Raw genomic sequence first — 25,402 nt, 5'->3', positions numbered from 1 at the left:
GTTGTCAGAGCATGCGTTCCTGGATTCAGGCTCTGCCGGGAACTTTATCCAACAAGCCGTGGTGGACCTACACCAGATTCCCGTCCGATGTCTTGCTACCCCCATCAGTCTTTCTTCCGTGGATGGAAAACCGCTATCAGAACCCATCCGGTACATCACGGAGAACTGTACTATGCAAGTGGGGTTGCTACACTCTGAGACCATCACCTTCCACGTACTCCCTGGCATGACGCATGCCCTATTACTGGGACTACCCTGGCTTCGGTCGCACAAGCCAGTACTGGACAGGGATTCTGGAGACATCCTGCAATGGGGTGCGTCTTGCCACAGCAACTGCCTGAATCCAGTGCATCCTCCGCACCGACCCGTTGAACCGGTCACCCTTCCCGGGTTACCCCCTGCCTATTGGGCCTATGCCGATGTCTTTGACAAGAAGGAGGCTGAGACGTTGCCGCCACACAGACCCTACGATTGTCCCATCGACCTGCTCCCCGGGGCAACCCCTCCACGTGGGTGCATCTACCCTCTGTCCCGAGAAGAGACCCAAGCCATGTCTGATTACATAAAGGAAAATCTAGCACGAGGCTTCATCCAAAAATCCTCCTCTCCTGCCGGAGCGGGCTTCTTCTTTGTGGGGAAAAAGGACGGGGGTCTACGGCCTTGCATTGACTACCGCGGATTGAATAAGATCACGGTGAAGAACAGATACCCGCTACCCCTGATACCGGAACTGTTTGACCGCTTTCAAGTGCCAAGATCTTCTCCAAATTAGATCTCCGGGGTGCGTACAATCTGGTCCGCATTCGGTCGGGAGACGAATGGAAGACTGCGTTCAACACTCGGGATGGGCACTATGAATATCGAGTGTTGCCCTTCGGGCTCAGTAACGCTCCAGCGGTCTTCCAGGAGTTCGTGAACGACATCTTCCGTGACCTCCTATACACCTGTGTGGTTGTGTATTTAGACGACATCCTTATCTTCTCTCCGGACTTGCATACCCACCGAAGACATGTCCGTCTTGTCATGCGGAGATTGAGAGAGAATCGCCTTTACGCCAAACTCGAGAAATGCCTGTTTGAGCAGACCTCGCTACCCTTCCTCGGCCACATAGTCTCTGATACTGGCCTGAAGATGGACCCCGATAAGGTATCAGCCGTACTGAATTGGTCCCGTCCGGAAGGGTTGAAGGCTATCCAGCGATTCCTGGGATTCGCCAACTATTACCGGCAATTCATTCCAAACTTCTCATCTCTGGTGCGTCCCATATCCTCTCTCACTCACAAAGGGGAGAACCCTAAGAAATGGACCCTGGAAGCTGAAGAATCGTTCATGTCCCTTAAACGAGCCTTCGCTTCTGCTTCAGCCTTACACAGACCCGACACTAACAAGCCGTTTATCTTTGAGGTAGATGCCTCCTCATCCGGAGCCGGTGCGGTTCTTACACAGAAAACGTCAGAGGGTAAGACAGTAACCTGTGACTTCTTTTCTAAGGCTTTCTCCCCAGCAGAACGAAACTACTCAATCGGAGACCGTGAGTTGCTGGCAATCAAGCTGGCCCTGAAAGAGTGGCGATACCTGCTGGAAGGGTCATTACATCCAGTTACCATCTATACTGACCACAAGAATCTGGCATATCTCCAGACAGCCCACAGGCTAAACCCCCGACAGGCCCGATGGTCATTATTCTTCGCCCGCTTTGATTTTGTTCTGCATTTCCGTCCAGCCGAGAAGAACCTGAAGGCCGATGCGCTGTCTCGATCATTCCTGTTAGAGGATCAGGAAGATGAACCTCGGCACATCATTGAACCTTCCAAGCTAATGGCGGCACCAGTTGACATGCACCACCTTCCTCCCGGTAAGACATTTGTTGCTGAGGTCGATAGGGAACGTGTACTCCGGTGGGGACACTCTTCCCGAATAGCAGGTCATGTGGGTCAAAAGAAATCTCTGCAATTGATATCCCGATATTATTGGTGGCCAGGGCTACATCAAGACGTCCAGGACTTTGTTTCATCCTGTTCCTCCTGTGCCCGGAACAAGGTCCCGAAGACTCTTCCGGCGGGCCCTTTGCTTCCTTTACCTGTACCATCCGCTCCATGGCAACATATCGGCATGGATTTCATCACGGACCTGCCAAAATCGTCTGGCTGCACAGTCCTCTGGGTGGTGGTGGACCGGTTCACACCACTCTCCGGGCTACCGTCCGCTCCGGTTCTTGCTGACTTATTCATTCAACATATCTTCCGGCTTCACGGCTTGCCTCTCCATATCGTGTCCGACAGAGGGGTCCAGTTCACCGCTCGGTTTTGGAGAGCAGTCTGCAAAATGATGGAGGTACAATTGGACTTTTCTTCTGCCTACCACCCTCAGTCCAATGGGCAAGTGGAGCGCATTAACCAAGTCTTGACTAATTATCTCCGCCACTTCGTGGACGAACACCATAGCAACTGGGTCAACCTGCTTCCATGGGCCGAGTTCTCCTACAACAATCATGACAGTGAGTCCTCTGCTAAATCCCCGTTCCAGGTGGAATATGGACAGCGACTCAAAGTGCCGTGCCCTGTAACATGTTCTTCCAGCAACCCTGCAGCTGATGACCTTGTGAGGTCCTTCTCCCCCGTCTGGGCTGAGACCAAGTCGGCTCTGGAACATTCCTCTGTCCGCATGAAGAAACACGCTGACAAGAAACGTCTGGATGTTCCTTTCTTTCAACCCGGAGATAAAGTCTGGCTCTCATCCAAGTACGTCCGCCTGAAGATGCCGTCCTACAAACTGGGTCCCCGCTTTATTGGTCCCTTTGAAGTGCTCCGACGGATCAATGAGGTGTCCTACAAGTTGAAGCTGCCGTCTACACATCGCATCCCGAACTCCTTCCATGTGTCCCTCCTCAAGCCGGTGGTCCTGAGCCGTTTCCACAGTGATCCTGGTAATACGCCTCCTCCTGTTGGTGGTGACCGACGTCTATGAGGTAAAAGCTATCCTTGCGGCTAAGGAGGTCCGAGGTAGAACCTACTATCTGGTAGACTGGAAGGGGTTCGGTCCTGAGGAGAGGACGTGGGTACCTGCGGAGGACATGGATGCTCCTCGTCTCCTCCGGAGCTTCCTGAGGAGGGGGGGTTTTCGGGGGGGGTACTGTTGCGCCTGGTCCCACCAGACCCCGTGGGGGGCGCGCTCCCTCACACGTGCCCAGTCCCAGCATGGCTCCCACTAGCACTCCCAGTCATAGCCCCAGGCAGCGACGGCCTTCCTCTTACCGGTCAAATGCCTCTGCAGGCGCTGCTCCTGCTCCCAGGCATGCTGCAGCCTATTCCTGTCTCCCTTCTTTACACAGAGCTGCAGTAAGTGACTCTAGGCTGCGCGCGAAGCCACGCCCCCTTTCTTAAAGCGGTATGCCCCGTTTTCTGGAAGTGACCTCAGAGGTCACCTGTTACCTAATGGGTATTTAGGTTCACCTCCCCCAGCAGCAGGCGCCCGAGCAACGCTTCCATTAGAGCCTTGCCAGTGTCCAGACCCCTTGTGCTATTATCTGTTTTCTGTGCATTGATACCTGGTTCTAATCCCCTGTCTCACCGTAGTGCCATCCGTACCATTCCGGCTGGGGACGTCACCGCTCATACCGACAGTGGACGTCACTGTGCCCTACCTACCGTGGACATTATCTGTGCCGTACTTGCTGTGGACGTCACCGCTCATACCGACAGTGGACGTCACCATGCCCTACCTGCCGTGGACAATATCCGTGCCGTACCTGCGGCGGACGTCACCTGCTGTGAACATCTCCGGTGCAGTTTCCGTGTCCTGCCGGCTGTGGATGTCACAACCTTGCTACACCTGGCCCTACAGAGACTCCTACTACTGGTTCCTGGCTGCCGTGCATTTAGGCCTTCTGGGGAGGTGCCGCACAGTCCCTGTATAGGGGTTCGCTGCTGGTTGTCTTCTCAGGGGAGTCCAGTGCACGGTCCAGTGGGTCCACCTCCGGACGCTCGCCGCTCCTCGGTGAGCGTAACAGTTTGCTCGGGCCATGGACTCCGCCGGGATCAAGGTTAACCCGCTGACTGACCTGCAACAGGAGCTCTCCCGCCAACGCGAGACCCAAGCAAGATTAGTGGCTCACATGAAGTCTGTGGAATCCCGTCTGGCATCCATGCAAACCTCCGGATCCTCCGACGGCTCCCAGTTAAGTGAACTACAGAAGGAACTGTCCCGCCAGCATGAGGCCCAGAGACGCATGGCCGAATATATAGCGTCCGTGGATTCCCGTCTATACGCCCTGCAGAATCCGGCCTCCTCAACAACCCCCCGACTCTGCTGGATTATCGACATGCATGTCTCCTTCCCGCCTGGCCTCCCCACCCATGTATGGAGGGGATCCCCGTTTGTGTCACGATTTCTTAAACCAGTGCTCCCTGCACTTTGAGCTGTCGCCGCTGCAGCGAGCGACTGATCGCTCGAAAATCGCATTTATCATGTCTCATCTGACTGGTCAGGCTCTGGCTTGGATGAATCTGCTCTGGGAGAGGAATGACCCGACCGTTCAAGTCCTGTCCGTCTTTCTGACCACCTTCCGTAAGGTGTTCGATGAGCCAGGCCGTCTCTCGTCTACTGCCTCTTCGCTCATGAGAATCTACCAGGGGAATCTCACCGTGGGACAGTATGCAATCGAATTCCGCACTCTGTCCTCCGAACTCAAGTGGAAAAATGATGCCTTGGTAGCTGCCTTCTGGGAAGGGTTATCCGGTAAAATCAAGGATGAACTGGCCGGCCGGGATGTACCTACCACTCTGGAAGAGCTGATCTCTCTGGCTACCCGTATTGATCTCCGTTTCCAAGAGCGTGCCAGAGAAGTCACCCGGGCGAGAAGAACCCCGCGCCTTGCACCCACCTTCCAAAGGCCGATGTCACCTCCCTCCACCCGGCCTACTGCTCCGCACGAGCCCATGGAGGTCGATCGCGTCAGTGAGTCCAGACTGCGACAGAGGAATCGGAGAATGGCAGGAGAGTGCTTCTACTGCGGAAGTGCCAAACATCTGATTCAGGACTGTCCAGTAAAGCCGGGAAACTACAGAGCCTAGGGTCCATCGGAGAGGCCATCCTAGGTCATGCCAAGTCCTCTCCTTTTCTCCATGTACCTGTATCCCTGTCCTGTGGTTCCATCTGGTTGTCAGAGCATGCGTTCCTGGATTCAGGCTCTGCCGGGAACTTTATCCAACAAGCCGTGGTGGACCTACACCAGATTCCCGTCCGATGTCTTGCTACCTCCATCAGTCTTTCTTCCGTGGATGGAAAACCGCTATCCGAACTCATCCAGTATATCACGGAGAACTGTACTATGCTTGTGGGGTTGCTACACTCTGAGACCTTCGCCTTCCACGTACTCCCTGGCATGACGCATGCCCTACTACTGGGAATACCCTGGCTTCGGTCGCACAAGCCAGTACTGGACTGGGATTCTGGAGACATCCTGCAATGGGGTGCGTCTTGCCACAGCAACTGTCTGAAACCAGTGCATCCTCCGCACCGACCCGTTGAACCGGTCACCCTTCCCGGGTTACCCCCTGCCTATTGGGCCTATGCCGATGTCTTTGACAAGAAGGAGGCTGAGACGTTGCCGCCACACAGACCCTACGATTGTCCCATCGACCTGCTCCCCGGGGCAACCCCTCCGCGTGGGCGCACCTACCCTCTGTCCCGAGAAGAGACCCAAGCCATGTCTGATTACATAAAGGAAAATCTAGCACGAGGCTTCATCCAAAAATCCTCCTCTCCTGCCAGAGCGGGCTTCTTCTTTGTGGGGAAAAAGGATGGGGGTCTACGGCCTTGCATTGACTACCGCGGATTGAATAAGATCACGGTGAAGAACAGATACCCGCTACCCCTGATACCGGAACTGTTTGACCGCTTTCAAGGTGCCAAGATCTTCTCCAAATTAGATCTCCGGGGTGCGTACAATCTGGTCCGCATTCGGTCGGGAGACGAATGGAAGACTGCGTTCAACACTCGGGATGGGCACTATGAATATCGAGTGATGCCCTTCGGGCTCAGTAACGCTCCAGCGGTCTTCCAGGAGTTCGTGAACGACGTCTTCCGTGACCTCCTATACACCTGTGTGGTTGTGTATTTAGACGACATCCTTATCTTCTCTCCGGACTTGCATACCCACCGAAGACATGTCCGTCTTGTCCTGCGGAGATTGAGAGAGAATCGCCTTTACGCCAAACTCGAGAAATGCCTGTTTGAGCAGACCTCGCTACCCTTCCTTGGCCACATAGTCTCTGATACTGGCCTGAAGATGGACCCTGATAAGGTATCAGCCGTACTGAATTGGTCCCGTCCGGAAGGGTTGAAGGCTATCCAGCGATTCCTGGGATTCGCCAACTATTACCGGCAATTCATTCCACACTTCTCGTCTCTGGTGCGTCCCATATCCTCTCTCACTCGCAAAGGGGAGAACCCTAAGAAATGGACCCTGGAAGCTGAAGAATCGTTCATGTCCCTTAAACGAGCCTTCGCTTCTGCTCCAGCCTTACACAGACCCGACACTAACAAGCCGTTTATCCTTGAGGTAGATGCCTCCTCATCCGGAGCCGGTGCGGTTCTTACACAGAAAACGTCAGAGGGTAAGACAGTAACCTGTGGCTTCTTTTCTAAGGCTTTCTCCCCAGCAGAACGAAACTACTCAATCGGAGACCGTGAGTTGCTGGCAATCAAGCTGGCCCTGGAAGAGTGGCGATACCTGCTGGAAGGGTCATTACATCCAGTTACCATCTATACTGACCACAAGAATCTGGCATGTTGTGAATGTTAGTTATGTCTTGGCTGCTGGGAGGCTCCCTCTGGTGGCCAGGAAGGGTTTGGACAGAGACCAGGTGGGTTGTGCAGTGGGTGTTTCCTTTCCTAACTCTCTGCTTATTTAAGTCCTGGTCTGATTGCAGGCTGTTGCCGGATGTCAGTTGTAATTGTATCTTTAGCCTGCTTGATCCTGCTTTACACCACATCTTCCCCAGATAAGTGCTTGCTCTTTATTTATTGTCTGGTTCTTTGGCTTATCTGGGTTTGTCATTTTGCTATGGTTATTTTCAGTTTATTTGCTTGCAGGGATTTTCCCCATTAGTGGATTGTTGAGGAACTCCCTGCAGTTCTGTGTGGAGTTTAGCTCCTTTGGGTCCATGTGTTTGTGGCTTGTTGAATTTGTTATAATTCTTGTTTTCTGTTCATTGGTATGACAAGGGCACCTGGTATAGGACGGAGTTCAGATCGAGCGATCTGAGGGCCTTTTTGTACTATCAGGAAGTTGGTATTTTGTAGGGTTTTTCTCTGGCTACCATCAGTCCCTTTCCTGTCTTTTCCTATTTTAGTCAGCGGGGGCCTCACCTTTTGCTAATCCTGTCATCTACCTGTGTATTGTGTTCATCCTGTCTCCCTCCGCTATTGAAATGGACCCGGTTAAGGTTCAGGCTATTTACGACTGGGTGCAACCGACTTCTCTAAAATCCCTGCAGCAATTTTTGGGGTTTGCTAATTTTTACCGTAAATTTATAGCCAATTTTTCTGCTATTGTCAAACCTCTGACAGATTTGACAAAGAAGGGAGCTGATGCTGAGCATTGGACCCCTGAGGCTATGGTGGCCTTCCAGAAGCTTAAAAGGCGATTCACTTCTGCCCCAGTTCTGCAGCAACCTGATGTGTCTCGCCCATTTCAGGTTGAGATCGATGCCTCAGAGATCGGAGCAGGTGCTGTTCTGTCTCAAAGAGACGCTACTTCGGGTAAACTTAAGCCCTGTGCCTTTTTCTCTCGGAAGTTTGCTCCTTCTGAACGGAATTATGATGTGGGGAACTGGGAATTATTGGCTATGAAGTGGGCATTTGAAGAGTGGAGGCATTGGTTGGAGGGGGCAAGGCATCAAGTTGTGGTGCTTATGGACCACAAGAATCTCATCTATCTGGAATCGGCCAAGAGGTTGAATCCTCGGCAGGCCAGGTGGGCTTTGTTTTTTACCCGGTTTAATTTTGTGGTCTCTTTTCTGCCGGGCACCAAGAATGTTAAGGCCGATGCCCTTTCCAGGAGTTTCTGCGCTGACTCTTTGGAGGTTGTCGAACCGTCTACTATCCTGAATGATGGTGTAGTTTTCTCGGCTATTTCGCCTGATCTGCGGTTGGCACTGGCGGAATTTCAGGGGGATAAACCTGAGAGATGTCCTACAGGGAAACTGTTTGCCCCGGACCAATGGAGAAACCGAGTTGTCTCTGAGGTTCATTGCTCTGTTTTGGCGGGTCATCCTGGCATTTTTGGTACTCGGGATCTTGTGAGACGCTCTTTTCGGTGGCCTTCCCTGTCCCGAGATGTCCGTCGTTTTGTGCAGTCGTGTGGAGTTTGTTCTAGGTCCAAGCCCTGTTGTTCACGTTCTAGTGAGCTATTATTGCCTTTGCCTGTACCTAAGAAACCTTGGACGCACATCTCTATGGATTTTATTTCAGAGCTTCCCGTCTCTCAGAAAATGACTGTGATTTGGGTGATCTGTGACAGATTCTCCAAGATGGTCCACTTGGTTCCCCTATCTAAGTTGCCGTCTTCATCGGAGTTGGTGCCTTTGTTTTTGCAACATGTTGTCCGTTTGCATGGTATTCCCGAAAACATTGTTTCTGACAGAGGGGTGCAGTTTGTATCCAGGTTTTGGAGGATTTTTTGCTCCAAATTGGGTGTTCAGCTGTCTTTCTCCTCGGCGTTTCATCCTCAGACCAACGGTCAGACTGAAAGGGCTAACCAGACCCTGGAAACCTATTTACGGTGTTTTGTTTCTGCGGATCAGGATGACTGGGTTTCGTTTTTGCCTTTGGCTGAATTTGCCCTTAACAATAGAGCTAGCTCTACCACGTTGGTGTCCCCCTTTTTCTGCAATTTTGGGTATCACCCTAGGTTCCTTTCAGGGCAGCTTGAGGCGTCTGACTGTCCGGGGGTGGATTCGGTGGTCGACAGAATGCAGCAGATTTGGGGGCAGGTAGTGGATAAATTGTTTCAGTCCCAAGAAACTGCCCAAAAGTTTGCCAACCGGCGTCGGACTGTTGGTCCCCGGTTTAAAGTAGGGGACATGGTGTGGTTGTCCTCTAAAAAATATTCCTATGAGAGTTCCGTCTCCTAAATTTAAGCCCAAATTTATTGGACCTTATAAGATTTTGGAGATTATTAATCCTGTATCTTTCCGTTTGACTCTGCCTGCGTCATTTAAGATTCACAATGTCTTCCATAAATCTTTGTTGAAGAAACATGTGGAGCCGGCAGTTCCTGCAGCAGCGCCTCCTGACCCTGTTTTGGTACAAGGGGATCTGGAGTATGACGTTGAAAAAATTCTGGATTCCCGTCGCAGTAGGCGTCAGCTTCAGTACCTTGTGAAATGGAAGGGTTATGGGCAGGAGGATAACTCTTGGGTTGTGGCTTCTGACATTCATGCGGACAGGTTGGTTCGCGCCTTCCATCATACTCATCCCGAGCGACCCGGTGGCGTGGGTGAGGGTTCGGTGACCCCTCCTCAAGGGGGGGGGTACTGTTGTGAACGTTAGTTATGTCTTGGCTGCTGGGAGGCTCCCTCTGGTGGCCAGGAAGGGTTTGGACAGAGACCAGGTGGGTTGTGCAGTGGGTGTTTCCTTTCCTAACTCTCTGCTTATTTAAGTCCTGGTCTGATTGCAGGCTGTTGCCGGATGTCAGTTGTACTTGTATCTTTAGCCTGCTTGATCCTGCTTTACACCACATCTTCCCCAGATAAGTGCTTGCTCTTTATTTATTGTCTGGTTCTTTGGCTTATCTGGGTTTGTCATTTTGCTATGGTTATTTTCAGTTTATTTGCTTGCAGGGATTTTCCCCATTAGTGGATTGTTGAGGAACTCCCTGCAGTTCTGTGTGGAGTTTAGCTCCTTTGGGTCCATGTGTTTGTGGCTTGTTGAATTTGTTATAATTCTTGTTTTCTGTTCATTGGTATGACAAGGGCACCTGGTATAGGACGGAGTTCAGATCGAGCGATCTGAGGGCCTTTTTGTACTATCAGGAAGTTGGTATTTTGTAGGGTTTTTCTCTGGCTACCATCAGTCCCTTTCCTGTCTTTTCCTATTTTAGTCAGCGGGGGCCTCACCTTTTGCTAATCCTGTCATCTACCTGTGTATTGTGTTTTTCCTATATCACCGCAGTCTTTGAATGTGGGGGGCTTGCTATTCTTGTCTATTTTCTGAGGCAGAGAGTTATTCATCTTTCCTACCTTTAGGATAGTTAGTTCTCCGGCTGGGTTCGCGGTGCACAGGATGTTAGTTCACCCCTCGGCTACTTCTAGTTGTGATGGTTAGTAAGGGGATGGCGGCCAGATTAGTTGCCAATGCTCTTGTCACCTTTTTGCCAATGATTTGTGGTGGTCTTCCATGGTTCCGGATCATAACACTGGCATATCTCCAGACAGCCCACTGGCTAAACCCCCGACAGGCCCGATGGTCATTATTCTTCGCCCGCTTTGATTTTGTTCTGCATTTCCGTCCAGCCGAGAAGAACCTGAAGGCCAATGCGCTGTCTCGATCATTCCTGTTAGAGGATCAGGAAGATGAACCTTGGCACATCATTGAACCTTCCAAGCTAATGGCGGCACCAGTTGACATGCACCACCTTCCTCCCGGTAAGACATTTGTTGCTGAGGTCGATAGGGAACGTGTACTCCGGTGGGGACACTCTTCCCGAATAGCAGGTCATGTGGGTCAAAAGAAATCTCTGCAATTGATATCCCGATATTATTGGTGGCCAGGGCTACGTCAAGACGTCCAGGACTTTGTTTCATCCTGTTCCTCCTGTGCCCGGAACAAGGTCCCGATGACTCTTCCGGCGGGCCCTTTGCTTCCTTTACCTGTACCATCCGCTCCATGGCAACATATCGGCATGGATTTCATCACGGACCTGCCAAAATCGTCTGGCTGCACAGTCATCTGGGTGGTGGTGGATCGGTTCTCCAAGATGGCCCACTTCACACCACTCTCCGGGCTACCGTCCGCTCCGGTTCTTGCTGACTTATTCATTCAACATATCTTCCGGCTTCACGGCTTGCCTCTCCATATCGTGTCCGACAGAGGGGTCCAGTTCACCGCTCGGTTTTGGAGAGCAGTCTGCAAAATGATGGCGGTACAATTGGACTTTTCTTCTGCCTACCACCCTCAGTCCAATGGGCAAGTGGAGCGCATTAACCAAGTCTTGACTAATTATCTCCGCCACTTCGTGGACGAACACCATAGCAACTGGGTCAACCTGCTTCCATGGGCCGAGTTCTCCCACAACAATCATGACAGTGAGTCCTCTGCTAAATCCCCGTTCCAGGTGGTGTATGGACAGCGACTCAAAGTGCCGTGCCCTGTGACATGTTCTTCCGGCAACCCTGCAGCTGATGACCTTGTGAGGTCCTTCTCCGCCGTCTGGGCTGAGACCAAGTCGGCTCTGGAACATTCCTCTGTCCGCATGAAGAAACACGCTGACAAGAAACGTCTGGATGTTCCTTTCTTTCAACCCGGAGATAAAGTCTGGCTCTCATCCAAGTATGTCCGCCTGAAGATGCCGTCCTACAAACTAGGTCCCCGCTTTATTGGTCCCTTTGAAGTGCTCCGACGGATCAATGAGGTGTCCTACAAGTTGAAGCTACCGTCTACACTTCGCATCCCGAACTCCTTCCATGTGTCCCTCCTCAAGCCGGTGGTCCTGAGCCGTTTCCACAGTGATCCTGGTAATACGCCTCCTCCTGTTGGTGGTGACGACGTCTATGAGGTAAAAGCTATCCTTGCGGCTACGGAGGTCCGAGGTAGAACCTACTATCTGGTAGACTGGAAGGGGTTCGGTCCTGAGGAGAGGACGTGGCTACCTGCGGAGGACGTGGATGCTCCTCGTCTCCTCCGGAGCTTCCTGAGAAGGGGGGGTCTTCAGGGGGGGTACTGTAGCGCCTGGTCCCACCAGACCCCGTGGGGGGTGCGCTCCCTCACATGTGCCCAGTCCCAGCATGGCTCCCACTAGCACTCCCAGTCATAGCCCCAGGCAGCGACGGCCTTCCTCTTACCGGTCCCATGGCTCTGGAGGCACTGCTCCTGCTCCCAGGCATGCTGCAGCCTCTTCCTGTCTCCCTTCCTTACACAGAGCTGCAGTAAGTGACTCTAGGCTGCGCGCGAGGCCACGGCCCCTTTCTTAAAGCGGTATGCCCCGTTTTCTGGAAGTGACCTCAGAGGTCACCTGTTACCTAATGGGTATTTAGGTTCACCTCCCCCAGCAGCAGGCGCCCGAGCAACGCTTCCATTAGAGCCTTGCCAGTGTCCAGACCCCTTGTGCTATTATCTGTTTTCTGTGCATTGATACCTGGTTCTAATCCCTTGTCTCACCGTAGTGCCATCCGTACCATTCCGGCTGGGGACGTCACCGCTCATACCGACAGTGGACGTCACCATGCCCTACCTACCGTGGACATTATCTGTGCCGTACTTGCTGTGGATGTCACCAATCATACCGACAGTGGACGTCACCGTGCCCTACCTGCCGTGGACATTATCCGTGCCGTACCTGCGGCGGACGTCACCTGCTGTGAACAGCTCCGGTGCAGTTTCCGTGTCCTGCCGGCTGTGGACGTCACAACCTTGCTACACCTGGCCCTACAGAGACTCCTACAACCGGTTCCTGGCTGCCGTGCATTTAGGCCTTCTGGGGAGGCGCCGCACAGTCCCTGTATAGGGGTTCGCTGCTGGTCGCCTTCTATGGGGAGTCCGGTGCACGGTCCACTGGGTCCACCTCCGGATGCTCGCCGCTCCTCGGTGAGCGTAACACTAGCTTTGGTCAAGCTTTAGCTTTTGAGCACATGGCCTCATATTTGAATCTAGAATACTATAGTTTATGGTCGACTCCATGACTGCGACATGCCCAGATCCCGTAACTGCAAAAGAAGGCCGATTCACCGCGCTCCACCACCGTGCTTCACTGCTGCTATGAGGTGTTTGCACTATTATACTATGTTTGATTTTTGCCAAACTTGCATACGGTATTCTGATAAAAAAATGCGTTTTAAAGAACTGAAAGTCTTCAGTGGTGATACCTTATAATGGCTAACTGGAAAGATGGTAATAATAGCAAGCTTTAAAGACTACTAAGGTCTCTTCATCAGGCTCAGTATCACCTGAAGAGACCTGAGTAGTCTCGACAGCTTGCTATTATTACCATCTTTTCAGTTAGCCATTAAAAGGTATCAACCACTGAAGACTCTCAGTTCTTTTAAACATTTTTTTTTTTTATCTCTACTGGCTAACACGGTACAAAGATATATTATACCTGTATGGTATTCTGGTCAAACATTTTCAGTTTGGTCTTGTAGATCTAAAGAAGTTTGTTCTAGAAGTCTTGCAGTTTGTTCAGATGCAACCTTGCAAACTATTGCAGCACTGCCATGTTCCTTTTATGAAGAAGAATCTTTCTGCTGGCAACCTCCCCACACAAGCCATTCTTGTTCAGTCATTTTATATTTGTACTGTCACCAACCTAATAATTTAAAATGCTAATTGAGGCCTTTGGAGTCTGAGCTGCAGCTCTTGATTTTTTTTTTTGCAATTTTTAGCATTGCATTCTAACCTTGAGGTGGAATTTCCAGAGATGTCCACTAATGGGAAGACTGTCAACTGTTTTGAATGTTTTCCACTTGTGACTATTCTTTCTCACTGTAGATTAAATTTAAATGTATAGGAACAGACTTGATGGACAATAACTTTCCATATCTTGTTTTGGGCATTGTTTACTTGTGTTATCTTTGTCTAATATTTAAATGTATAAAGATGGACACTAGCGCTCCCACAAGGAATGGGAAAGGGGCTATGATTAACTCAGGGGGTATGGGGGTGATCCCAGGGAGGGGATACAGGACTTATAAAAAAAGGGGGAGGGATGAAAGCTGCAGGCAGTTGGCAGGGTCCATATAAACCTGTCTAAAAGAAGAAATAATTGAAAAACTACCGCACTAACTGGATGAGTGGGAAAAGGGAGTGAATGGGTAGACCTAAATTTAGGTATACAGATATGGAGACACAGCAGGGAATTAATAACATGTTTACTGATTTATTGAATAATAATTTAAGATAAAACACAAGGTTTAAAAATTATAGATAAAAACAAAACAAAAAACCTCAACGTGGAGGTATTGTTGAGAGGGTCCTGGTGAGGAACTTAGGGACAGAAGGGGAGAATTGGGACCTGTTAGTTTACCTGCATTCATTCCTGTCATTTTGTATTCCTGATAATAGGAATATTGAGGATCTGGGTTAAATACTAATTACCTGGTGGTTATGAACACATTGAGGATGAAAATGTAGAATGTAGAATTTGTGAAAATGACAAGAGGAGGAGAGAACAACTTTTGGTCTACCCATTCACTCCCTTTTCCCATTCATCCAGTTAGCGCGGTAGTTTTTCAATTAATATTTAAATTTGTTTGGTGATCTGAAATATTTAAGTGCGACAAACATGCAAAAGAAAAAGAAATCAGGAAGGGGGCAAACAATTCTTCACACCACTTGGAATCGGTTACATATACAGTGCCTACAAGTAGTATTCAACCCCCTGCAGATTTAGCAGGTTTCATAAGATGCAAATAAGTTAGAGCCTGCAAACTTCAAACAAGAGCAGGATTTATTAACAGATGCATAAATCTTACAAACCAACAAGTTATGTTGCTCAGTTAAATTTTAATAAATTTTCAACATAAAAGTGTGGGTCAATTATTATTCAACCCCTAGGTTTAATATTTTGAGGAATAACCCTTGTTTGCAATTACAGCTAATAATCGTCTTTTATAAGACCTGATCAGGCCGGCACAGGTCTCTGGAGTTATCTTGGCCCACTCCTCCATGTAGATCTTCTCCAAGTTATCTAGGTTCTTTGGGTGTCTCATGTGGACTTTAATCTTGAGCTCCTTCCACAAGTTTTCAATTGGGTTAAGGTCAGGAGACTGACTAGGCCACTGCAACACCTTGATTTTTTCCCTCTTGAACCAGGCCTTGGTTTTCTTGGCTGTGTGCTTTGGGTCGTTGTCTTGTTGGAAGATGAAATGAAGACCCATCTTAAGATCCTTGATGGAGGAGCGGAGGTTCTTGGCCAAAATCTCCAGGTAGGCCGTGCTATCCATCTTCCCATGGATGCGGACCAGATGGCCAGGCCCCTTGGCTGAGAAACAGCCCCACAGCATGATGCTGCCACCACCATGCTTGACTGTAGGGATGGTATTCTTGGGGTCGTATGCAGTGTCATCCAGTCTCCAAACGTCACGTGTGTGGTTGGCACCAAAGATCTCGATCTTGGTCTCATCAGACCAGAGAACCTTGAACCAGTCTGTCTCAGAGTCCTCCAAGTGATCATGAGCAAACTGTAGACGAGCCTTGACATGACGCTTTGAAAGTAAAGGTACCTTACGGGCTCGTCTGGAACAGAGACCATTGCGGTGGAGTACGTTACTTATGGTATTGACTGAAACCAATGTTCTTTCAAAGGCTGTCCAGGCCGTGGAAGGCTAACAGTAGTTCCATAAGCCTTCCACTTCCGGATGATGCTCCCAACAGTGGAGACAGGTAGGCCCAACTCCTTGGAAAGGGTTTTGTACCCCTTGCCAGCCTTGTGACCCTCCACGATCTTGTCTCTGATGGCCTTGGAATGCTCCTTTGTCTTTCCCATGTTGACCAAGTATGAGTGCTGTTCACAAGTTTGGGGAGGGTCTTAATTAGTCAGAAAAGGCTGGAAAAAGAGATAATTAATCCAAACATGTGAAACTCATTGTTCTTTGTGCCTGAAATACTTCTTAATACTTTAGGGGAACCAAACAGAATTCTGGTGGTTTGAGGGGTTGAATAATAAATGACCCTCTGAATAAACTTTTCACAAATTAAAAAAAAAAAAAAAAAAAAGAAATAACATTCTTTTTTGCTGCAGTGCATTTCACACTTCCAGGCTGATCTACAGTCCAAATGTCACAATGCCAACTTAATTCCGAATGTGTAAACCTGCTAAATCTTCAGGGGGTTGAATACTACTTGTAGGCACTGTATACAATACCCTCACTGTGGGCTCCCCAATAATCAACCTAGTAGAGGAAAAAGCCGCAGTTTAATTCCATTAATTGTTAATTAATTGCGGAATTGTCATGACAATAGGAGGCAGAAGAGGGGTGTTCCTGACACAAAGTATAAGACGCAATAGCTTTTTAGCAAGATATTTCCTTCCTAAAAAGTGTATCCTAAATTTCTGATAAACACTTTCATTCTTGTATGATATTTTTCTCACTATAAGGCAGGCAATGGCATAATGCTCCAGAATCAGTCAGTATACAACCACAGTACAATGTGTGCTGTATTTATGGTAGACGTACTGTATATTAATTGTTATGACAAGAGCCACTGAAAAGTAACAGAAATATTAAATGAAAAACACATTTCCTTTCCCTACTGTTCCCAAAATGTTATGGGAAAACATTATTTTTTCATCAAGACTATTTACCTCATTAGTCTCTCTCTATCAGGAAGGGTATGAAGCCAGAAGACAGATTGGCCACAATGTCCATTCAACACAGTCTCTGCTCTCCTCGTACTTAGATTCCACACATGAATCTCTCCACTAGACGACCTAAATATATAGGGACGAAAAAACAATAGTCAACTTACTGGAACGATATGCAGACTTACGTGTCCACATGGTCTCCTGGTGCTTTGTGGAGAAAGCTAAACTGCTTAGCAAAGGCTACATGGGACTGTACCATAAGAGTCTATTTTTGGGTGGATTCCACCTGACAAAGTGCTCAGAGAACACGCAAAAGAATGAGCACATGCATTTCTATGTAATAATAACCGACTGTTCACATGTTCAGGGATTGGAGAGTCATTTAATCACTTCAAGTTCCAAAGACGCAAAGAAGTGAGCTGACCATTGTTAGAAAGCTGCTCTATATACTATAGTTTCCCAGCATTTTTGCTGGCACTTTCTTCATTGTTGAATGGAGAACACAAAATACCTGGATAATGCTAATAAAAAAGACTCAAACATGATGGAAAAATATCCATGAAGGAACCCTGGAAGCCAAATGTATACTGTCCCAGTAAAATGACTGTGGACATTAGGAAGTATAATCCTGCCCCTGAAAAAAGCACCTCTGCGAAACGATCGTTGGGGGTCCCCCTCCCATCCACCGTGACCACTCTTCACTACAGGTATAATCATTGTCTACTATAAACAAGTCCTTTTATTGCTTGTCCCTTCTCCTGTTTAAACATAACTGCAATTCCGCCCTTTAACATGGGTAATTCCTGCATTCAGTGACATCTCTGCGTTCCATTCAGTGTACTGCCAGATTTCCTATATACTTATCTAACTTTTAACTATTGTCCTTTCTTTATGCTATTAGGGTGCATACGGTGCATAGCCACATACTAGCCATGTTGATATTCTTCCTAACCGTTGCATATAGATATTGATCTTTTAAAAATTAAACATTCATAATAATTTTTGTTGGGCCATAGTTATATATGCTGACTTAAGGCCGCTTTACACGCTACAATAAATCTTACGATGTGTCGGCGGGGTCACATCGTAAGTGACGCACATCCGGCATCGTAAGTATGATTGTAGCGTGTAAAACCTCCGTGCAATTGCGATTGAACGAAAATCCGTTCATCGCATGCACGCTGTTCATTTCTCAAAGATTGAACGTGCGGTTGTGCAATGTTCCCAAGGCAGCACACATCGCAGTGTGTGACACCCCAGGAACATTGAACGACAGCTTACCTCCTTCCGCGGCTCCCGCCGACAATGCGGAAGGAGGTGGGCGGGATGTTTACGTCCCGCTCATCTCCGCCCCTCCGCTTCTATTTGCCACCTGCCGCGTGACGTCGGTGTGACGCCGAACATCCCTCCCACTCCAGGAAGAGGATGTTCGCCGCCCACAGCGAGGTCGTATGGACGGGTAAGTATGTGTGACAGCTTTTAATTGATTGTGCGGCACGGTCAAAAAATTGAATGTACCGCACATACGATGGGGGCAGGTCACATCGCATACGATATCGTATGTGAAATTGAAAGGTGTAAAGCAGGCTTTGGACAGCCACCTTCTGAGATATCACAATTATGATAAGAATTTTTCCATCCATTTTTTGTACACTAACTTATAACGGGAGAGATATATTTCCCCTCTTTATAACAAGAGGACACCTTGACGTCTAATAATATCATCTTTTAAAATATATTCCTATATAGTTGTTTACAATTTTTCTAGTGGTCATGCTGCCTGGGAGGGGGGCTCTACCTTTGATTTCCTGTCTACCCACTGCAGGTTATCATGAAACATAGCCACCTTTGTCTCTGTACCTGAGGTTTTTATTTTTTATTTATCATACCTCTTTTTTGTTCCAATCACTTTTTGCATATTGAAATATTTAATAAAAATCAATTTATATTTCACTATATCCTTGGTTTTCGTTCTTCTTGATCTCCTTTTTTTTATGATGGAAAAATATCCATGCAGGAACCCTGGAAGCCCAATGTATGCTGTCCCAGTAAAATGACTGTGGACATGAGGAAGTGTAATCCTGTCCGCCTTTCTCAAGTGAATTAAGAAAGGTGTAAAACCTCCTTATTAGTACTCACCCAGAAAAGAGAAGTGGTGTACGCGGCTTGAGAACATTACAACTAAAGTGCAAGCAGTTGACTTGTGCACCAACACCTCTCAGGTCAAACTTGGGATCCGGAGGTGGGAGAGCCATCTTCAGAAGCTAAGAATGAAGAATATAATGTAGTTATAATAGGGACATGGATGAGTGTCCCGGAGAACATCCAGCACATTTCATCGCTCAATAATAATGATTATCAGTGCAAGTAATAATGGACAGTAATGACAGCTGGTGAATACGGTAATACCATCCTGGGGAAACGTGTGCCCAGGTAACACCACCCCACTCATCCACACTCATCATCAGACTGGTTCCTGCCTACATTTTTTAGCACAATGATATATCACTAATATTCACCTTCTCCTCCCAAATATGTGATAAATTCCCCCATTGTGTTAATTTGTAGAGACTCATTCGTTTTCTTATAGCATTAATGCATTTTAATTAGACCAGATCTGCTGCATCTTTTCCTGTTTATCTAATTTACAAGTGACGCTATGGAGAATGTTATCAGAAGGCAATACATGTTATCAGTGCCAGAGAAGTCAGTAATCATATGGCCATGTCATCCATAACTATTGAGCATGGGCACGTGTGTGTGAACCCCCGATCATTATCTTATGTCAGCTTATCAGACATCCCATTGCAGACCTGGGCCCCTCCTGGAGCCTCCTCTCCTCTGGGAAAAGCAATAGTGTCCCGACAAAGGTGGAAGTGACTCCTGGAACGTGACCATCACCCCTAGAAATAACAGCCCCAAACAATCCCTCCTCCATTCAGATTTACAGTAGACACCATTGCCCCGATTCAACATAATCAGCCATTTTCTCCCTGGTCTTGATGAGGGGGGTGTGCTGAAGTCAGACATTCCTGACTCATTTAAGCCTGCTTTACAAGTTTCAATATGTCGTGCGATCACACGCGCCCCCATCGTTTGTGCGGCACGGACAATTTCTTGCCCGTGTCGCACAATGCTGTAACCCCCGTCACACGCACTTACCTTCCAAACGACCTCGCCGTGGGCGGCGAACATCCACTTCCTGAAGGGGGAGGGACGTTCGGCGTCACAGCGACGTCACACAGCGGCCGGCCAATAGAAGTGGAGGGGCGGAGATGAGTGGGACGTAAACATCCCGCCCACCTCCTTCCTTCAGCATTGCCGGTGGCCGCAGATAAGCTGCAGTTCATCGTTCCCGGGGTGTCACACGGAGCGATGTGTGCTGCCTCGGGAACATTGAACAACCGGACGTTCGATTTTTAGAAAATGAGCGACGTGTCAACGATGAATGAACGAGAAGGTGAGTATTTCTGTACGTTCATAGCTGTCACACGCTACGATATCACTTAAGATGCCGGATGTGCATCACTTACGACGTGACCCCGCCGACATCTCGTTAGATATATCGTAGCGTTTAAAGCCCGCTTTAGATGCGCACACCTCCCAATGAATCAAGTGTGTCTGACAAGTGCACTTCGCCATAAATCTCACTTCAGTTCGCCAAACCTAGATTCCTCCATCAGCCCATCATGTAATGCAACATGAGTCATCATTCATCTTCTACTGGAAAAGCTGTATTCGTTACCAAGGAAATCGGCCACTGCTGATATGCCACAGTAGTGACTGGTAACCTAGGCAACAAACAGTAAAGTGTATAGTATATAATTCTTGAAAACAGAGGATTTTAATAAGAAGTAAATTAAAAAGGTCCTTGTTCTTAATATTGCTGTCCAATTTGAACCATTTCTGCTGATGATGTGAATAACCGTTTGTTCCTCACTGCAACCTGTCCCATACCCATCTACCTCCAATGTTTCTCTACGGAGTTCACCTGGCTGCATGCCGGATCTTATGCCGCTGTCAGCAGTGGGTCTGTGGCTGAATAACTAGGAGGGGATATGTGATAATAAGGAGGGGATACGTGAGAACTAGGAAAGAATCTGTGGTAACTAGGAGAGGATCCTTGATAACTAGTAGGGGATACGTGATAACTAGGAGATCCTTGATAACTAGGAGGGGATATATGATAACTAGGAGGAGATCCCTGATAACTAGGAGGGGATACGTGATAACTAGGAGGGGATACGTGATAATAAGGAGGGAATACGTGATAACTAGGAAAGAATCTGTGATAACTAGGAGGGGATCCTTGATAACTAGGAGGGGATACGTGATAACTAGGAGGAGATCATTGATAACTAGGAGGGGATACGTGATAACTAGGAAAAAATCTGTGATAACTAGGAGGGGATCCGTGATAACTAGGAGAGAATATGTGCTAACTAGGAGAAGATACGTGATAACTAGGAGGAGATCTTTGATAACTAGGAGGGGATACGTGATAACTAGGAAAAAATCTGTGATAACTAGGAGGAAATCCTTGATAACTAGGAGGGGATACATGATAACTAGGAAGGGATACCTGATAACTAAGAGGGAATCTGTGATAACAAGAGGGGATCTTTGATAACTAGGAGGGGATACGTGATAACTAGGAGGGGATACATGATAACTAGGAAGGGATACATGATAACTAAGAGGGAATCTGTGATAACTAGGAGGGGATCCTTGATAATTAGGAGGGGATACGTGATAACTAGGAAAGAATCTGTGATAACTAGGAGGGGATCCTTGATAACTAGGAGGGGATACGTGATAACTAGGAGGGGATACATGATAACTAGGAGGGGATACGTGATAACTAGGAGGGGATCTGTGATAACTAGGCGGGGATCCTTGATAACTAGGAGGGGATATGTGATAACTAGGAAAGAATCTGTGATAACTAGGAGGGTAGCCGTTATAACTAGCAGGGGATCCTTGATAACTAGGAACAGATACATGATATCTAGGAGGGGATCCTTGATAACTAGGAGGGGACACGTGATAACTAGGAGAGGATACGTGATAACTAGGAAAGAATCTGTGATAACTAGGACGGGATCCTTGATAACTAGGTGGGGATATGTGATAACTAGGGAAGAATCTGTGATAACTGAGGGGCTCCTTGATAATTAGGAGGGGATACGTGATAACTAGGAGGGTATCCTTGATAACTAGAAGGGGATACGTGATAACTAGGGAAGAATCTGTGATAACTAAGGAAGGGATCCTTGATAATTAGGAGGGGATACGTGATAACTAGGGAAAAATCTGGGATAACTAAGGAGGGGATCCTTGATAACTAGGAGGGGATACGTGATAACTAGGAGGAGATCATTGATAACTAGGAGGGGATACGTGATAACTAGGAAAAAATCTGTGATAACTAGGAGGGGATCCGTGATTACTAGGAGAGAATATGTGCTAACTAGGAGAAGATACGTGATAACTAGGAGGAGATCTTTGATAACTAGGAGGGGATACGTGATAACTAGGAAAAAATCTGTGATAACTAGGAGGAAATCCTTGATAACTAGGAGGGGATACATGATAACTAGGAAGGGATACCTGATAACTAAGAGGGAATCTGTGATAACAAGAGGGGATCTTTGATAACTAGGAGGGGATACGTGATAACTAGGAGGGGATACATGATAACTAGGAAGGGATACATGATAACTAAGAGGGAATCTGTGATAACTAGGAGGGGATCCTTGATAATTAGGAGGGGATACGTGATAACTAGGAAAGAATCTGTGATAACTAGGAGGGGATCCTTGATAACTAGGAGGGGATACGTGATAACTAGGAGGGGATACATGATAACTAGGAGGGGATACGTGATAACTAGGAGGGGATCTGTGATAACTAGGCGGGGATCCTTGATAACTAGGAGGGGATATGTGATAACTAGGAAAGAATCTGTGATAACTAGGAGGGTAGCCGTTATAACTAGCAGGGGATCCTTGATAACTAGGAACGGATACATGATATCTAGGAGGGGATCCTTGATAACTAGGAGGGGACACGTGATAACTAGGAGAGGATACGTGATAACTAGGAAAGAATCTGTGATAACTAGGACGGGATCCTTGATAACTAGGTGGGGATATGTGATAACTAGGGAAGAATCTGTGATAACTGAGGGGCTCCTTGATAATTAGGAGGGGATACGTGATAACTAGGAGGGTATCCTTGATAACTAGAAGGGGATACGTGATAACTAGGGAAGATTCTGTGATAACTAAGGAAGGGATCCTTGATAATTAGGAGGGGATACATGATAACTAGGGAAAAATCTGGGATAACTAAGGAGGGGATCCTTGATAATTAGGAGGGGATATGTTGTGACAACTAGGAGGGGATATGTGATAACTAGGAGGGGATATATGATAACTAGGAGGGGATACGTGATAACTAGGAGGGAATACGTGATAACTAGGAGGGGATACGTGATAACTAGGAGGGGATATATGATAACTAGGAGGGGATATGTGATAACTAGGAGGGGATACGTGATAACTAGGAGGGGATACGTGATAACTAGGAGGGGATACGTGATAACTAGGAGGGGATACGTGATAACTAGGAGGGCATACGTGATAACTAGGAGGGCATACGTGATAACTAGGAGGGCATACGTGATAACTAGGGAAGAATCTTTGATAACTAGGAGAGATCCCTTTATAACTAGGAGAGGATACATGATAACTATTAGGGGATCCCCGGATCAGACTGAATGCTTGCTCCTATGATGTGCAGGCACTAGTGGGACTGTGACCAGTGACTGCTGTAGCTCATGACTGTAATTAGTGCAGATATGTGAGTGGCACACGTGGCGGCATGTGAGGGCACCACTGCCCATCCGGCACCTGGGCCTGTGATCCTCTGCAGGTCCCCAGCTCCTTACTGTCCCACATTACTGGTGTGAGGAGAGGAGACCCCGGCACATCGTGTACTGACCCCCAGATCACTGCGGACATCAGCGCGACACAACACAGCATGTAAGTGGGAAATAGGACCTTCCGTGACGTCAGCGCCATGTGATCAGTCACATGACTGAGAGGAGCCAGGCTCTGGGCTGTGCATTAGGAGCCGTCCTTCATGACGTGCTGCAGTAAAAGATTAGTAATAGGTTTTTACAGAGAGTACTGTATGGAGCAGAGCCGTGTGTACTGTATGGTGCAGAGCCGTGTGTACTGTATGGAGCAGAGCCGTGTGTACTGTATGGAGCAGAGCCGTGTGTACTGTATGGAGCAGAGCCGTGTGTACTGTATGGAGCAGAGCCGTGTGTACTGTATGGTGCAGAGCCGTGTGTACTGTATGGAGCAGAGCCGTGTGTACTGTATGGAGCAGAGCCGTGTGTACTGTATGGAGCAGAGCTGTGTGTACTGTATGGAGCAGAGCTGTGTGTACTGTATGGAGCAGAGCTGTGTGTACTGTATGGAGCAGAGCTGTGTGTACTGTATGGAGCAGGGCTGTGTGTACTGTATGGTGCAGAGCTGTGTGTACTGTATGGTGCAGAGCCGTGTGTACTGTATGGAGCAGAGCCGTGTGTAGTGTATGGTGCAGAGCCGTGTGTACTGTATGGAGCAGAGCTGTGTGTCCTGTATGGAGCAGAGCTGTGTGTACTGTATGGAGCAGAGCCGTGTGTACTGTATGGAGCAGAGCCGTGTGTACTGTATGGTGCAGAGCCGTGTGTACTGTATGGAACAGAGCCGTGTGTACTGTATGGTGCAGAGCCGTGTGTACTGTATGGTGCAGAGCTGTGTGTACTGTATGGAGCAGAGCCGTGTGTACTGTATGGAGCAGAGCCGTGTGTACTGTATGGAGCAGAGCCGTGTGTACTGTATGGTGCAGAGCCGTGTGTACTGTATGGAGCAGAGCCGTGTGTACTGTATGGAGCAGAGCCGTGTGTACTGTATGGAGCAGAGCCGTGTGTACTGTATGGAGCAGAGCCGTGTGTACTGTATGGAGCAGAGCCGTGTGTACTGTATGGAGCAGAGCCGTGTGTACTGTATGGTGCAGAGCCGTGTGTACTGTATGGAGCAGAGCTGTGTGTACTGTATGGAGCAGAGCTGTGTGTACTGTATGGAGCAGAGCCGTGTGTACTGTATGGTGCAGAGCCGTGTGTACTGTATGGAGCAGAGCCGTGTGTACTGTATGGAGCAGAGCCGTGTGTACTGTATGGAGCAGAGCCGTGTGTACTGTATGGAGCAGAGCCGTGTGTACTGTATGGAGCAGAGCCGTGTGTACTGTATGGTGCAGAGCCGTGTGTACTGTATGGAGCAGAGCCGTGTGTACTGTATGGAGCAGAGCCGTGTGTACTGTATGGTGCAGAGCCGTGTGTACTGTATGGAGCAGAGCTGTGTGTACTGTATGGAGCAGAGCTGTGTGTACTGTATGGAGCAGAGCCGTGTGTACTGTATGGAGCAGAGCCGTGTGTACTGTATGGAGCAGAGCCGTGTGTACTGTATGGTGCAGAGCCGTGTGTACTGTATGGAGCAGAGCCGTGTGTACTGTATGGAGCAGAGCCGTGTGTACTGTATGGAGCAGAGCCGTGTGTACTGTATGGTGCAGAGCCGTGTGTACTGTATGGAGCAGAGCCGTGTGTACTGTATGGTGCAGAGCCGTGTGTACTGTATGGAGCAGAGCCGTGTGTACTGTATGGAGCAGAGCCGTGTGTACTGTATGGAGCAGAGCCGTGTGTACTGTATGGAGCAGAGCCGTGTGTACTGTATGGAGCAGAGTTGTGTGTACTGTATGGTGCAGAGCCGTGTGTACTGTATGGAGCAGAGCTGTGTGTACTGTATGGAGCAGAGCTGTGTGTACTGTATG

General features: G+C 48.4%; 1 protein-coding gene across 1 annotated transcript in view; it reads right to left on the bottom strand.

Moving 5' to 3' along the window:
- The window catches only part of GNB1L (G protein subunit beta 1 like), a 117,592-nt gene extending 94,006 nt beyond the window's left edge, over positions 1-23,586 (bottom strand). The window contains exons 1-3 of the mRNA XM_075321053.1: positions 23,528-23,586; positions 18,662-18,786; positions 16,523-16,648 (exon numbers count right to left, since the gene is read on the bottom strand). Coding sequence (XP_075177168.1) covers positions 16,523-16,648; positions 18,662-18,777 — 242 coding nt within the window. The 5' untranslated portion in view covers positions 18,778-18,786; positions 23,528-23,586. The remainder of the gene's footprint in view (positions 1-16,522; positions 16,649-18,661; positions 18,787-23,527) is intronic.
- Positions 23,587-25,402: the final 1,816 nt, after the last annotated feature.

Source organism: Anomaloglossus baeobatrachus, chromosome 1, assembly GCF_048569485.1.
Source record: "Anomaloglossus baeobatrachus isolate aAnoBae1 chromosome 1, aAnoBae1.hap1, whole genome shotgun sequence".
Taxonomy (NCBI): Eukaryota; Metazoa; Chordata; class Amphibia; order Anura; family Aromobatidae; genus Anomaloglossus; species Anomaloglossus baeobatrachus.
This window is presented reverse-complemented; position numbering and strand designations above follow the sequence as displayed.